General features: G+C 39.4%; 1 protein-coding gene across 2 annotated transcripts in view; it reads right to left on the bottom strand.

Annotated features, from left to right (window-relative positions):
* The window catches only part of LOC126416776 (sister chromatid cohesion protein PDS5 homolog B-B), a 190,179-nt gene that overhangs the window by 139,515 nt on the left and 33,413 nt on the right, over nucleotides 1–17,251 (bottom strand). For both annotated transcript variants that reach the window (XM_050084633.1, XM_050084634.1), the window contains exons 8-9: nucleotides 8,196–8,347; nucleotides 1,320–1,466 (exon numbers count right to left, since the gene is read on the bottom strand). In XM_050084633.1, the coding sequence (XP_049940590.1) occupies nucleotides 1,320–1,466; nucleotides 8,196–8,347 (299 nt within the window). The remainder of the gene's footprint in view (nucleotides 1–1,319; nucleotides 1,467–8,195; nucleotides 8,348–17,251) is intronic.

The raw sequence follows: 17,251 nt of genomic DNA, 5'->3' as shown, positions 1-17,251 counted from the left end.
CGAGTTCTGCTTCAAGTTTTGGCCATTTAACAGATTCATTTTGCAGATTATGTCAACTAAATGGTGCTTTAAAAAAAAAAATCTTCCTGAGTCTGCCAAGTTATCTTTTTCAGTTGGTGGCAGCCCAAAATGCCTTTCTTTAGCCCTGTTTCCAAGCTCTGTAGCATATGCAATCACTTGTAAATAGTGTAGCAACATTGTTTTCCAGCCATAGTTTGCAAATAAAACCAATATACGTAGGTACAACTGAAGTAGATCTCCACACTAAACAATAACTGAAGTTTGAAAAAACAATATAAAAACCGTTAACGACAACACGTGCATTCACTGATCTCTTCACAACTGAAATGCTCAAATTTCAAAAGGAAATTAGCAACGAACTGTTGCAAGTCAAAACATAGAAATTTTGGAGAAATGGACAAACCTTCACTTGCTACCTGTGGATGAATCCAGTTTTTGGGCCTATTTTCAAAGAGAAAAAAGTGCATTTTATACACTGACAAATGAGATAGATTTTCTGTAGTTCACGAAGACACTTAGTATTCAGTCACTTTGCTTACTTCAGGAATTAATAAATTTGATATTCTTATTTTTATTACTCTTTTTTGAGTGTTAATTGCAGAATTCCACAATGTATCAAAGGTGCACAAATGCCTCATTATCATGAATTTTATTCATTAATTAAGATGATGATATATTGTTTTGTGAGTCTTTGCTAATGTGAATTTTTCAAATTCTTATTCTTATTTTGCACTTGTTGATGCATTCTGGTAGCATTATTTACGTAAATTCTCATTTTATCTTATGTCAATGGAGAGTGTGTGTGTGTGTGGGGGGGGGGGGGGGGTGAGAGAGAGAGAGAGAGAGAGAGAGAGAGAGAGAGAATAATTTGATGCAAACAGAGTGGTTCAAAATTCAAACAAAAACGAACATTTGAACTGCTTTTCAAGTTTTACCAAATCGCTTCATTCATATTGAGAATATTAGCCTTTTCTTAAAATTTGTTTACCAAATACAGGTGCACATCATTCAAGTTCTCTCTTTTTCTATTGCTTTGCCAGATTACTACCATGCTAACCAGCCAACCACTACACGTAATTTTCATGAATTAGACTAAAAATAAAGCAGTACACACTATGAAAACATGAATAGAAAAAATGAAAGAAAGCATGACTAATACATATAGCAAGTGTCTCTTCTGAAATCTCGAAAAGAACAAAACACATTTTGAATTTGTGATGAAAATTTCCCATCAACATGGAGCAGTTGTATTTCAACTAGAAAGGCAGAATTAAATTTTGATAAAATAAATTACTCACGCCAGTTGATGTTTTTCCAGTTCAATAAATGCCTTTGTAGCATGATCGTCTACTGTTCCCAGAAGATGATAAAGTTTTTTCATCCTTTCTTCAGTAGGTAACTGAAATGGCACTAAACAAGTATTGAGCAATCTCTCCACAAGCAATCTGCAAATCCCAAAACACTTATCAGCAACAGGCTATGCTATACATCCAATAAACATAACTGTACAACTAACAAAGAGCACATTCCAAAATGTTGTACACAACTGCAGTTGTCAATCCCATCCCAAACACTACCATGCAGAAGAAGACAGTACAATAACAGTTAAGAGCCACATCAGACATCAGTGACAGACACTGAACTTACCATTCAGGCCATGTCACTCATCAGTGACTGACTGTAAAATATAAGATGAAACTTAAAAAATTACATTGTTTTAAGTCATTACTTAAAATTTATTTAACAATTCCTTAATTTTTATTTATTATAGGATCATATAATTAATGTACTTAAATATTTCTGGCCAAAAAAATTTAATGCATTTTACTGAAACACGGTAAACATAAAAACATTTGTCCTTCACAATATCACGACATGTGGAAACTGCTTAGTAAATTTTCTGACCATTTCTTGAACAAATTGTGCCATATTTTCTTCGAAGCATAGGTTATAAAATCTTCACACTGTAGAGACTTTTCCAGGTTTTTCTTTTTGAGTTTGGGTCATATGTGCGATAGCGGCACACGGAATGTTTTTGCTCTGGCAATTCATGATGTGTACAGCTACTTTCTTCCAAAAGTCAGTTACAATGACAGTCTTCTTGGTGAAGTGTTTATATAAAATGGAAGCATTCATAAGTTGCAGTATTCAGTAAGATCTCAAATGCTAGTTTTATAAACCATTTCATAGATCTGCTTCGTAGATTACCGTAAGCTTCATTTGACCATATAGCAGAGATGCTGAGTCACAGATAGGCACAACAAAGAGTGTCAGGAAATGAGCTTTTGGCCAACAGGGCCTTCGTCAGAGATAGAACATACCTACACATACTAACGCAAACGCAACTCACACACACGACCGCACTCTCTAGCTGCTGAGGCCACACATCGGCCTCAGCAGCCAGAGACTGCAGTCGTGTGCGCGCGCCTATCTGCGACTTGGCACCTCCGCTATCTGGTGAGTAGCAACTATCCTCATAATACTGTTACATGCTTCATTTGGTCAGGTAAGTTAAGAGCCACATTTCCTGTGTGACAGTTGACTACAATCAGTGATTTCACGTTGTTTTCTGATCAGCCTCAACATTCGCCATTTCCAATGAATGCTTATTTGACAGAAGCAGGATGTCCCACTTACTCTGTTATTTTAAAACAGTTATTCATTTTTTCCTTCTTCTTTGTGATAATTTCTCCCCACTTTCAATTTTTTGATACTGCTTGTTGTAGGTTTTCTTGTCAGTCTGAACATAGTGGTCCCACTAAATGAGTAAGTTGAGTGATTAACTTGTCTTCCAATTCTAAACTTTTATACCAGTTGTCAATGTATAGCATGTGCCTCTTATCTCTTTGTGGACACATTAAAATATTAGTGGGCATAGTTTTTCTTTTCCCATAGTTTCCCCTATATATACACAAAGTGCTTTTGCATAACCAGATCCCACAGTACCTCTTAAATATTTTAATTCCATATTTGTGGTGCTTTTCTTTTACATAGTGTCTAAATATAATGCAACCACAAAAGGAAATCAAAAATTCATCAATACATGTATCTTCTGTTTGATTGCAATATTTTTTAAAAATTTATTTCTGAAGTGTCTATATGCGGTGGTATTTTGGAGAGACGATTGGGACCATTACTCTCTGTATTATCTGCAAAACTTATCACTCTCGATAATACTTCAAATTGCTTCTGGACATGGTTTTTTGGAAATGTTTGAATATATGTAAGATCATAAGACCAATATAAATTAATGGGTGGTAGTACCATCCACAGTATTAACTCAAAGAAATAATTGTCACTTTTCATTTGACCAAGTGCTGCAAATATCCATCTTCTATTTGATGTGATGCAAGTAAGTTTGTTTGTTCAGCAAATTCCTTGAAAAATTTATTTGGTGCAAATAGTTTATATCAGGTTTCTGTTGCTACATGTGACCTAATATTCAAATTTTTCAATTCTAAACCCAGAATGATAGATAAAAGGTATAAACTTCGGTTGATCACCTCTCCGATCAGGTCTTTCTTCAACTTTCTTCTCCTCTCCCTTCAATCACAAAACGATACCACTTTGCGCCATTTCCTTTTTAGCATAAACCCCTTCACTACTATCACTTTCATATTCTTCAACTGACATTTTCAGCTTCAAGGCTAAAGACACATGCTTATCGACAGATGTTTTGCACTGGACCAAGAACTACAGAGAACAGAACAAACATAAATGTCAGTCTACAATGTTTGTATTGCTTTGTCATAACCCAAACAGATCCCTGGTCATAAACAGGTTTCGATGAAATCTTACCTCACAGACCAAATGATAAGCAAGACAAAACAGACCTGGTGTGTAATGTTTTTAATTAAAGACTACAAGCATTTCATTCTAAACATAATTATCTTCTACTACAATGAGAAACATTGGCATAAATGTGTTTACAAACCTGCATCGAGTAAGTGTCAATCTTAGAAGTGCATTAGCCACTGCTATACCACAATACTAGTGCACTTTTAAGCAGCAACTTGGCCTGATGGAGATTTTCTTAAAACTTAGTGTGGCAGTCAATGTGTTTAAAAAACTACGCACACTCAACCTGAACACTAATTAATGCACAAATTAGAAAAAAAGGTGCCAGAGAGCAAAAACTTCGTTAGGACATATGCCCTATTCCAAATGATTTCCGAGACAGAATGTTATGCCGCTTGCCCAGAGCCTCTGCACATTATCTAATGAAGCCAGCAATGACCATGATTTGACTAAGCAGTTCATCTTGTGTATTCACCTTTTGTTTGTACAACCCAATGTCATCCAATCTCATAAATAAAACTCTAATGGCATAAGATCTGGAGATCTTGGTGACCAGTTAATTGCACTAACATGACCAATACGTTCTCACAAATGTCCGGTAAAGTGTGGAGGGGCTCTGTCACGCTGGGAGTACATTGCAGTCCACATGGCCAAAGGAATGTCCTCAAGGTGTGCAACCAACAATTTTTCCGAAAGATGCAAGTTATATCCCACCATTCTCCCTGCTAAAATGATTGGAACAATCAATGTGTTACCAATCATGCCACACCTAACACTGATCAAAAAATGAACTTTGAAATTACGTAGTTTTCACTGCAGTGTGTATATTTTCCTGCAACCATCAATGATTATTGTGTGTGTTGGTGATTCAATTCTGTGTACACATGGCTTCATCAGTGAATAGTCTTACTGGAAGCAGATGACGTCTGTAATTTAACCAGTGACAAAATTCAAGTCAGGTGTTGCTGTCACCAACGTGAATATTGCGGACACACCGTATGTGAAATCGGTTGGAATAGGGAATATGTTCACATGAAGTTTTTTCCTTGAAATGAACATTCCTGTCATATCATTGAATACTTGCTATTCCTCCAGGGAAATACTATATATTCTAGCATCTTGCAATCTCTGTTACATATTCAGTACCCAGGTAATTCAAAGCTGATAAGTATACATCTTTATATGGTTCAGAAAGTTCATGCAGTGCAAAGCAGTGTATAATGATACCGAAACAAAAGTTTGATATTTGTCTCCTTCATCCTCAGTACAGGACAGTCTCTCTTACAATGGAATCTGAGTGACCCAAACCTTTTTTTAACCCTCCCAACACATCCCTCTCCTCTCAGATGAATGAACTATTAGTTCCTAAAGCTAGACAGTGAATCCTCTTACTTATATTGTGTATTGGCAGTACTACACATTTTGCTTCCTGGAGAGCAATTCAGTCTCATAATTTATTAGCTTACTCAAAACAGGTTTTTACTTTTATCACTGCAGAATTTTCCCCACAATATGTCTCAATTGCTGTACCTTTTTAGCACATCATGTTTATGACATAGTAGCAGCATTTTTTAATGTGTTAGCCATGCATAAAAACCAACACTTTAAAACTACAGCATATGATGGTAAGTGCACCCAAAAACAAAATCTACAGCAATTTTAATGAATACAAAACGGTAACATGTCACACACAGAGACAAAGAAAGATATAAAAGGGTTGGTTTGATAAGTCTGGTAAAAAAAAAAAGTTTTTTTTTTAAACAATTCACTTCTCAACAGTCTCCTTTGAAGGATAGACATTTGGTCCAGCAATCATGTAGCTTTTTCATCTCATCAGAAAAATAGGTTCTGTCAAACTCTTCAAAATACTTGTTGACTGCAACTACGAGGGCTATCCACAAAGTACATTACGTTTTGGAATTAAAAATAAATAAAGTATTGGAATTTTTTTTTATTATATACAGATGAAAGCCACACTTCAATACTATTTTTCTACATTGTTGCCATTTAAATTAAGGCACTTATCGTAGTGATGGACGAGCTTGGAAATTCCTTCGTCATAAAATTCGGCCGCATGCACCTTCAACCACATGGTTACCTCTTCTTCAAGCTGTGCGTCGTCATCAAAACGCTGCATAGCCAACCACTTCTTCATTGCTGGGAATAAGTGGAAGTCGCTTGGTGCCAGGTCGGGACTGTACGGCGGATGAGGAAACAACTCCCACTTAAAAGATTCGAGAACTTCACGAGTGGCATTTGCAGTGTGGGCCCGGGCGTTGTCGTGAATCAGCAAGATCTTTGAGCCCAACTTTCCCCTCTGCTTGTTTTGTATTGCTCTTCTGAGGTTGTGCAGAGTTTGGCAATACCTTTGAGAGTTGATTGTAGTGCCTCTTTCCAGGAAATCCACAAAAGTCGTATTTCTACCGGGTTACTTATTAACCACGTGGTTGAAGGCGCAGGCGGCCGAATTTTACGACAAAGGAATTTCCAAGCTCGTCCATCGCTATGATAAGTGCCTTAATTTAAATGGCTACTATGTAGAAAAGTAGTATTTAAGTGTGGCTTTCATCTGTATATAATAAAAAAATTTCCAATACTTTATTTATTTTAAATTCCAAAACGTAATGTACTTTGTGGATAGCCCTGGTACAACGTCCTAATCTGATGAAAATTTCTTCCCAGAAAACCAAAGTTTCAAGTTACGGAACAGGAAGAAGTCATCTGAGGCTAGGTCTGCTGAATAGGGTGGATGAGGAATCAATTCAAAGCCCAATTTATGCACTTCTGCCATTGTTATCACCGATGTGTGGGATGGTGCATTATCCTGGTGAAAGAGAATGTTTTTGCTTGCCAACCTTGGTTTTCTCTCGGCAAACGGAAGTGTCAAACGATCCAATAATGAAACATCCAATTATTGTTCTGCCTTTTTCCAAGAAATCTACACGGATTATTCCTTGCTAAACCTAAAAAAACAGAGGCCATCACCTTACCGGCTGATAAAATGGTTTTTGCCTTCTTCAGTGCACTTTCACCAGCCTTGGTCCATTATTCTGACTGCCATTTTGACTCTGGTGTGTAATGATGGATGCAGGTTTCATCAACAGTCACAAATCAGCTCAAAATGTCTTGCAGGTTATGATTAAACAATGCCAGACATTGTGCCAAGATGCTGAGCCAGATGGGCTTTTAGTTAACTATGAGCAATTGCGGGACCCACCTTGCACACAGCTTCTTCATAGCAAATTCTCCATGCAGGATATTATGCACTCACTCAGTTAAGATACCTACAGCCTGAGCAATCTCACGATTTTTATCTGGCAGTCTTGCATTAGCGTGTCACTTTGTCATTGGTTTTCTTTGTGCTGACCTCAACTAGATGGCCAATGTGTCTTCCATGCTTGTCCAACAACATTTAAATTAATCCAAAAATAAATGGTCTCCAATGATGGTGCATGAACTTCATCCCATTCTGTTTTGATTTGTGCAGCATTCCAACCGTTCAAATGAAAATGTTTAGTTACAGCCTAAATCTTGGTTTTCTCTATTTTCAATCGCAGTTGGCACACTGATCAATTCAGGCGGCTGTCAACAATGAACTGGAGACCATACATTGGTGAAATTCTTTATTCAATCCTCGGAATAAGAAAGCTTACCAACCATGGAAGTGCAACGAAAATGGTCCATTCTTTCACAGAAATTTACCAGGCTTATCAAACCACTCTCGTATACTTTACGAATGAAGTCTGTCATGTATCAGTAAGTTTTGTTTTTATTTTCATATGTATTTCAGAGTGACAGCTCCAATATCAGTTTCATGTTTCAAATGACACCTTCTGCCATGACCTGAGGAAGCAGTTACAACTGTGTACTGCAAGAATTTGCTTCACTCTTAGACCCTGGTAAAATTCCTCTAAGTTGTTTGGTTTTCTTTATACATATATCTTCAAATTAACTGAAGATAGAAAATATTGGAAACAAACATTTTTACAGATATTTGTCTGTGTACACCTTTTTTTAAATATCTTTCACTATACCAAACACAGAAATTAAACATTTATTAATTGCAGTTCAAAACAATTTATTTTGTTCAGCTCAGTGAATAAACAAATAATATATGATAAATTACAAGACATGATTGCTGGTTAGTACTTAGCTTCAGGAAATGAAATGTGTAGCATTCCTACTCGGCACTTACAAAAGTGACATACCATCATAATCTTTGCATCTAAAAGTCTTTCCTTAGGTAAGAGAGATGAACAGGTTGGGAAAAGTTCAAAAGGAAGAGTCAATTGCTTGGTGCCCTGGATGAGCTGGACCCACCTGCACCTGCAGTAAGGACGATTGAATTTTCCTCTGACACCATTTAATTTACTCACCTATCTTCCATTCCACACATGTAATAACCATGAAGGATTTTATCTTTGATCCAAGTTACTGCCTTTTTAGTAGCTTGAGGAACATCAGCATCATTTAGGTGCTTTCTATAAATCAAGGCAAGACCCGACATTGCCTCCTTGCGAATTTTGAACTGGAAAGAAAAGTAACAATCTCTAAATTCAAGTTGTGCCACTACTTTCCGCTTCACCCCTTATGCCGAACTTTTAATTCACTCTTTCATCATGAAATACACACACACACACACACACACACACACACACACACACACACACACACACACACACACAAGAAAGCATTATTAATGATCAATGCATGCACAAATTTACTGTGGAAAATATGCTCTCTCATCATAATTACGATAAGAATAAAGGTAATATAGGAATTATGATGCCAATTAATTATGTTGAGAAAATTGACAAAAAATGTCTTTCTCTGATTTTGTTTATTTCTATGTTTTTATGTAAAATCAAATAATGGAAAATCCAGTATGGAATAATGACAATATTATGAAAAGAAAAGACTGCTGCTCACCATATAGCAGAGGGGTGAGACACAGACAGGTACAACAGAAAGACTACTAAACACACAAGTTTTTGGTCAGGAGGCCTCCTTCTGAAATAAACACACACACACACACACACACACACACACAGTTCACACAAATGACCTTTGTCTCTGGCTGCAAAGCCAGAATGTTAGCAACTGAATTGAATTGAACTGTGTTTGGTGGGAGTAGCAATCTGGTTGGTGGGAGAAAGGAGGAAGCTGGGGCGAGGAGGGGGAGGGAGAACATGTTACAGGTTGGGGGGATGGGGAAGTGCTGTTTGTGGGAGCATAGAGGGACAAGGTGGAAAGAGGTTATGGCAGATAGGTGCAGTCAGGAGGTTAGACGGAGGGCAAGAGGGGCGGAATAGGAGAGAAGTAAAAAGACTATGGGTGTGCTTGTGTAACAGAAGGCTGTGGAGTGGAAACAGAGGAGAGAGAAATGGGTGTATGACAATGACTAATGATGGCTGAGGCCAGGACAGACAAGATGTGAAGCAGTCATTACAATGAAGAACATTGTGAAGGGCAGTACACTCAGCAACTGGGTAGTCCAGCCGTTTCTTGGCCAGTTTTGCGGTGGCCATTCATGCTGATGAGACAGCTTGTTGGTTGTCATGCCCAATGTAGAATGAAGCACAGTGGTTGCAGTTTAGCTTGTAGATCACATGACTGGTTTCACAGGTAGCCCTGTCTTTGATGAGATAGGTGATGCTTGTGACCAGAGAGGAGTTAGGTGGTGGTGGTGGGAACATGTACGGGACAGGTCTTGCATTTAGGTCTATTACAGGGATATGAGCTGTGAGTCAAAGAGTTCGGAGCATGTGCTGTGTACGGATGGGTGAGGATTTTGGGTAGGTTCGATGGGCAATGGAATATTACTGTGACAGTGGTGGGGAGGATTGTGGGTAAGGCATTCTTCATTTCAGAGCACAGCGAGAGGTAGTCGAAAACCTGGTGGAGAATAGGATTCAGTTGCTCCAGTCCTGGGTAGTACCGAGTCACGACGGAAATGGTCCTATGTGGCCAGCTGGTGGGAATTTGGGAGGTGATAGGTGTCTGGAGAGATATGGCATGGGAGACCTGTTTCTGTACATGATTGGGACAGTAATACCCTCCATCTATCTCAGGCCTCCCCCCATGAACCATGGACCTTGCCGTTGGTGGGGAGGCTTGCGTGCCTCAACGATACAGATAGCCGTACCGTAGGTGCAACCACAACAGAGGGGTATCTGTTGAGAGGCCAGACAAACGTAAGGATCCTGAAGAGGGGCAACAGCCTTTTCAGTAGTTGCAGGGGCAACAGTCTGGATGATTGACTGATCTGGCCCTGTAACCCTAACCAAAACAGCCTTGCTGTGCTGGTACTGCGAACGGCTGAAACCAAGGGAAAACTACAGCCATAATTTTTCCCAAGGGTATGCAGCTTTACTGTATGATTAAATGATGATGGTGTTCTCTTGGGTAAAATATTCCGTAGGTGAAATAGTCCCCCATTCGGATCTCTGGGCGGGGACTACTCAAGAGGACATCGTTATCAGGAGAAAGAAAACTGGCGTTCTACGGATCGGAGCGTGGAATGTCAGGTCCCTTAATCGGGCAGGTAGGTTAGAAAATTTAAAAAGGGAAATGGATAGGATAAAGTTAGATATAGTGGGAATTAGTGAAGTTCGGTGGCAGGAGGAACAAGACTTTTGGTCAGGTAAATACAGGGTTATAAATACAAAATCAAATAGGGGTAATGCAGGAATAGGTTTATAATGGAAAAAAAAAAACAGGAGTGCGGGTAAGCCGCTACAAACAGCATAGCGAACGCATTACTGTGGCAAAGATAGACACGAAGCCCACGCCTACTACAGTAGTACAAGTTTATATGCCAACTAGCTCTGCAGATGATGAAGAAATTGATGAAATGTATGATGAGATAAAAGAAATTATTCAGGTAGTGAAGGGAGATGAAAATTTAATAGTCATGGGTGACTGGAATTCGACATTAGGAAAAGGTAGAGAAGGAAACGTAGTAGGTGAATATGGATTGGGGCTAAGAAATGAAAGAGGAAGCCGCCTGGTAGAATTTTGCACAGAGCATAACTTAATCATAGCTAACACATGGTTCAAGAATCATGAAAGAAGGTTGTATACATGGAAGAACCCTGGCGATACTAAAAGGTTTCGGATAGATTATATAATGGTAAGACAAGAGATTTAGGAACCAGGTTTTAAATTGTAAGACATTTCCAGTGGCAAATGTGGACTCTGACCACAATCTATTGGTTATGAACTATAGATTAAAACTGAAGAAACTGCAAAAAGGTGGGAATTTAAGGAGATGGGACTGGATAAACTGAAAGAACCAGAGGTTGTACAGAGTTTCAGGGAGAGCATAAGGGAACAATTGACAGGAATGGGGGAAAGAGATACTGAATTTAATTGATGAAAGGAGAAAATACAAAAATGCAGCAAGTGAAGCAGGCAAAAAGGAATACAAACACCTCAAAAATGAGATCAACAGGAAGTGCAAAATAGCTAAGCAGGGATGGCTAGAGGACAAATGTAAGGATGTAGAGGCTTATCTCATGAGGGGTAAGATAGATACTGCCTACAGGAAAATTAAAGAGACCTTTGGAGAAAAGAGAACCACTTGCATGAATATCAAGAGCTCAGATGGAAACTCAGTTATAAGCAAAGAAGGGAAAGCAGAAAGGTGGAAGGAGTATATAGACGGTCTATACAAGTCGAAACAAGGCCCCGGCAGTAGACAATATTCCATTAGAACTACTGACAGCCTTGGGAGAGCCAGTCCTGACAAAACTCTACCATCTGGTGAGCAAGATGTATGAGACAGGCGAAATTCCCTCAGACTTCAAGAAGAATATAATAATTCCAATCCCAAAGAAAGCAGGTGTTGACAGATGTGAAAATTACCGAACTATCGGCTTAATAAGTCACAGCTGCCAAATACTAACGCGAATTCCTCACAGACGAATGGAAAAACTGGTAGAAGCCGATCTCGGGGAAGATCAGTTTGGATTCCGTAGAAATGTTGTAACACGTGAGGCAATACTGACCCTACGACTTATATTAAAAGAAAGATTAAGGAAAGTCAAACCTACATTTCTAGCATTTGTAGACTTAGAGAAAGCTTTTGACAATGTTGACTGGAATACTCTCAAAGTCTGAAGGTGTCAGGGGTAAAATACAGGGAGCGAAAGGCTATTTACAATTTGTACAGAAACCAGATGGCAGTTATAAGAGTCGAGGGACACGAAAGGGAAGCAGTGGTTGGGAAGGGAGTGAGACAGGGTTGTAGCCTATCCCCGATGTTATTCAATCTGTATATTGAGCAAGCAGTAAAGGAAACAAAAGAAAAGTTCGGAGTAGGTATTAAAATCCATGGAGAAGAAATAAAAACTTTGAGGTTCGCTGATGACATTGTAATTCTGTCAGAGACAGCAAAGGACTTGGAAGAGCAGTTGAATGGAATGGACAGTGTCCTGAAAGGAGGGTATGCGATGTACATCAACAAAAGCAAAACGAGAATAATGGAATGTAGTCGAATTAAGTTGGGTGATGCTTAGGGAATTAGATTAGGAAATGAGACACTTAAAGTAGTAAAGGAGTTTTGCTATTTGAGGAGCAAAAGAACTGATGATGGTCGAAGTAGAGAGGATATAAAATGTAGACTGGCAATGGCAAGGAAAGCATTTCTGAAGAAGAGAAAGTTGTTAACATCGAGTATTGATTTAAGTGTCAGGAAGTCGTTTCCGAAAGTATTTGTATGGAGTACAGCCATGTATGGAAGTGAAACATGGACAATAAATAGTTTAGTCAAGAAGAGAATAGAAGCTTTCGAAATGTGGTGCTACAGAAGAATGCTGAAGATTAGATGGGTAGATCACATAACTAATGAGGAGGTATTGAATAGAATTGGGGAGAAGAGGAGTTTGTGGCACAACTTGACTAGAAGAAGGGATCGGTTGGACATGTTCTGAGGCATCAAGGGATCACCAATTTAGTACCAGAGGGCAGCATGGAGGGTAAAAATTGTGGAGGGAGACCAAGAGATGAATACATTAAGCAGATTCAGAAGGATGTAGGCTGCAGTAGGTACTGGGAGGTGAAGAGGCTTGCACAGGATAGAGCAGCATGGAGAGCTGCATCAAACCAGTCTCAGGACTGAAGACCACAACAACAACATCTCAGGCCTCAGTGAGATCCGTGGTAAATTTGAGAGGGACTGCTTGTCACTACAGATGTGATGGCCCCAGGTGGCTAGGCTGTATGGAAGGGACTTGGTATAGAACGGGTGGCAGCTGTCTAAGTGAAGGTATTGCTGGTGGTTGGGAGGTTTTATGTGGACAGAGGTACTGATATACCCATCTTTGAGGTGGAGATCAACATCAAGGAAGGTGGCTTGTAGGTTTGAGAAGGACCAGGTGAAGCAGATGAGGGAGATGGCGTTGAGGTTATGGAGGAAGTTGGACAGGGTGTTCTCACCCTTAATCCACATCACAAAGATATCAACAATGAATCTGAACCAGGTGAGGGGTTTAAGAATGTGGGTATTAGGAACGATTCTCTTAGATGGCCCATGAATAGGCTAGCATAGTGTGGTGCCATGTGGTTGCCCACTGATATGCCCCAAATTTATTTGTAGATGATTCTTTCAAAGGACAAGTTACTGTGGGCGAGGATGTAGTTGATCACAGTGACCAGGAAGGAAGATGTACCTTGCCCAATGACCGATGGATTCCAAACCTACAAACTGGACATCTTTGTGAAGTGGAATGAGGGTGAGGTCACCCTATCTACATATTCCAGAATCTCAAGACCCTCTTCCCAATTCACTTCACCCGGTTCTCCTCAATCCAACAAGTCACTTTCCTTGATGTTGAACTCCACCTCAAAGACAGCTACAGCTGTACCTTCACACATCTCAACCTACCAACCACCACCAATACCTTCACTTCGCTATTACGTAGCGAGAAGTCCCTTTCATACAGCCTAGCCACCTGTGGCCATCGCATCTGTAGTGGTAAGAAGTCCCTCTCAAAACAAACCAAGGGCTCACTGAGGTCTTCTCAGACCTTAATTATTGTACCAGTCTTGTACAGAAATAAATCTCCCATGCCTTATCACTCCAGACACACACCATCTCCCAAGTCCCACCATCCGGTCAGAGTGGAGCGTACCCCTCATGACTCACCCATCTCTCCCACAGCGACATTCCGTTGCCCATAGATCCTACACAATATCCTTGTCCATCTCTACACAGCCCCTGCTGCAAACCCCTTGCCTACTGGCTCATACCCCCGTAAAAGACCTAGATGCAAGACCCATCTCACCCCCCCCCCCTCCACCACCACCACCACCACCTGTCAAACCAGTCATTTGATCAACAAACTAAACTTTGTTCTATATGGGAATGGCAACCAACAAGCTGTTTGTCTGCATGAATGGCCACAGACAAATGTGACCATGAAACAGCTTGATCATACAGTTCCTTAGCATGCTGCCAATCACAAAGTTCTTCATTTTAATGACTGCTTCACAGCCTGTGTCATCTGAATCCTTCCCATCAACACCAGCTTTACTGAATTTCCCACAATTTATCCTTCTTTCCTGTAACTCTCCTTCCCTGAACCTTCATTAGACATCATTGTTCACCCACCTATCCCATCCATTCCCACTCCACAACCTTCTATTCCAGAAAAGTACCCACAGTCTCTTTACTTCTCTCCTTTTCCACCCCCATCCTGCCCTCTGTCTAACCTTCCTGACTGCATCTAGCTGCCCTATCCTGTCTCGACCTTGTCCTTGTATGCTCCCACAAACAGCACTTTACCGTTGCCCACCCATACCCTGCTCCCCCTCCCCCTCCCTGCCCCTGCCTCCTGCTACTTACACTGCTTCTCCCATCACACGCAGTTGCTCGCAGTTTGGTCCTGGCAGCCAAAGACAGTGGTCATGTGTGTGAGCTGCATTTGCACTTTGTGTGTGTTGTAGCTTTTTCTTGTGCCTGCCTGTGACTCAATGTGTCCACTATATGGTGAATAGCAATCTAGCCTTTTTCATAATGTTTTTAGGTAAAAAGGTTCATGGTGCAACACGCCTGATGTCTTGGATGAAACTGTACAAGTCGCTACTTCAAAATAGCATACATCACTTGTCAATGAAACTACAGCTGGCCATTAGCAGTGCTGCAAACACCAACCAAATCAGGGGCGCTGACTTGTGAAAAATATTGGGGGTGCCAATACTGGGGGCTTGCCCAGGGAAATTTTCTAAATTTTAGATGAAAAATAGCGAGTTTAAAGTTTTTTTAAAGCATTTTAGACTAATACGATCAACATTAGAACCCCGAAAGCTGGACTCTCGATAACTCAACACTCCGGCAAACTCGACAAGCACGACACATTTTTTGGCTCTGAAAAATGAAACAAAACATAAACACGCACGGTATTTTCGTAAAAAGCTAATTTAATTTACAGTAATAAACATGCTTATAGACTATTACAGAGCAGTGAATATAAGGCTCTGAAAAGACTGAAATTATATTTAAATAAATCCTAAACTGCCATTAAAAGAATAAAACACAAAATATTGCTGTCGCACAGTAATAGCACTTTGATTAATAAGTGGAATTGCTAATTTAAGCTTACTTTGAATAAGGCTCAGGGTTCATTAAACAAAAACAAAAACTCAAAGTTAACGCTTTAATACAGTTAATAAAGTTAATACAGTATGCCTAATACTTCCAATCAAAAAGTATGTAAATAGTGGGTTTTAATTGAATCTTATACCCTAAAAATATTTAAGTATTTGAAAATAACGAATACAGTACTAATATTTCAAAACGAAAAGTTTAACATTATTCTCTATTTTATAAAGATTTTTAATATTGCTCTAAATGCCATTATTAGGGCTAGAGTGTCTTTAGAAAGGTGCAAATATCGACTGTCTGACTGGATTACTGAATATGAAGTAGCTGATGACTGGTCAGGTATCCAATTCATCCAAAAGATCAAGGTGGGCATTAAGAACAGCCAAGTTGTTCAATCGCTTCTGTCCTATTGTTGGTCGGAGATATGATTTCAAACGTCTAAGGGTGCTAAATGACCGTTCTGCTGTTGCTGTTGTGATTGAAACTACTTGGAGTAGCTTAATGCACTTCACTACTTCACGTAACATTTCTCCAATTGCAGGCTCTTGTGTAATATACTTTCTTACATCTCACATTTTTTAAGACCAGTTGTTTTTTATTAGCAATATAGGCTAACGTATTCAAGTGTACGCGCGGTCTCTCAATGTCTAGGTCATTTTTTTAAAACTCAGTCGATTTTTCCAAATTTGTTTCACCTCTGTTTACTAAAAGCAAGCACTTTTCTTCAGCTGCAATGACCTGTGTGAGTCCAGCTGAAGCAAACCTCTCAATAATGCAAGATTGCACCGTTTGACAAACTTCAATTTAATTAGCTTTGTAGTACTCCTTTGGGGTTTTGAAAGTGGGCAGTGAGCTGGCTTCGTTTTTTCCACACTTCTTTGGTATACTTCAATTCCAAGGAAGCGAAGGATCATCAACTTGTGACGGTTTTTCTCTTTAATCACAATTCCCAAAAGTATTCAAAACTATCACGCCTTCCATTCAATATACAAATCAAACCCACATATATTTTTTCCAGATCAGCAACACTTCGATGAAGGCTCTGAATTTTTTCATTGACATCCTCTACTGGGTTCACGGCATGGCAATAAAGACGTAAAAAGAAATAAGACTTGAATTGTTAACATTGACTCAAAGTAGCTTGCACATTTGTAACATGCCTAAAATGTTTCAAAAAACTCTAGAAGTTCTTCAAAGTTTTTCAATATTCTCAAGATACTAGAAGCTCGCACAGTCCATCGAGTCGTGCAAAGGGGTCTTAGACCAGCTTAGTCGTTGGTGATCTCACAGCGTATGCTTCTGAAAAGTCCCATCCTTTTGTTGGATTCCCTTACAGTGTTTATTAAGTACTTGGTTAAAGCCTTAATATCCCTCATAGACCTAAGATGTCTGAGACTCTAAAACGGCCAAGTCTAAACTGTGAGCAGTGCAGTGCACGTAACATGCTTTTGGTTATATATCCAAAACTAACCTTTTTAGTCCTTTGAACTTACCTCTCAAATTCAAGGCACCATCATAGGACTGTCCTCTTAAATTATCCATTGACAAATCAAGAGGAGCAAAAACATCTTTTAAAATACTAAACAGTGTTTGTGATTCTGTGTTGGGGGTCTCATATAAGCCAATCAAGTCTTCATTGATGATTAAGGAATCATCGACAGTACGAATACAAAATGACACTTGTTTGTGAATCGAAGAATCACTTGTTTTGTCAACCACAATAGAAAAATGTTCAGTCATCTTGATTGTAGCCAATACTTGTCTCAACACAGACTTTCATAGTAGATCAATGATCTCGTTTTAAATATCGTGGGACGTCCACTTATA

The sequence above is a fragment of the Schistocerca serialis genome, chromosome 8 (assembly GCF_023864345.2).
Source record: "Schistocerca serialis cubense isolate TAMUIC-IGC-003099 chromosome 8, iqSchSeri2.2, whole genome shotgun sequence".
NCBI lineage: Eukaryota > Metazoa > Arthropoda > Insecta > Orthoptera > Acrididae > Schistocerca > Schistocerca serialis.
Note: the sequence above shows the minus strand (reverse complement) of the source record. Positions and strands in the feature narration are given on the sequence as shown.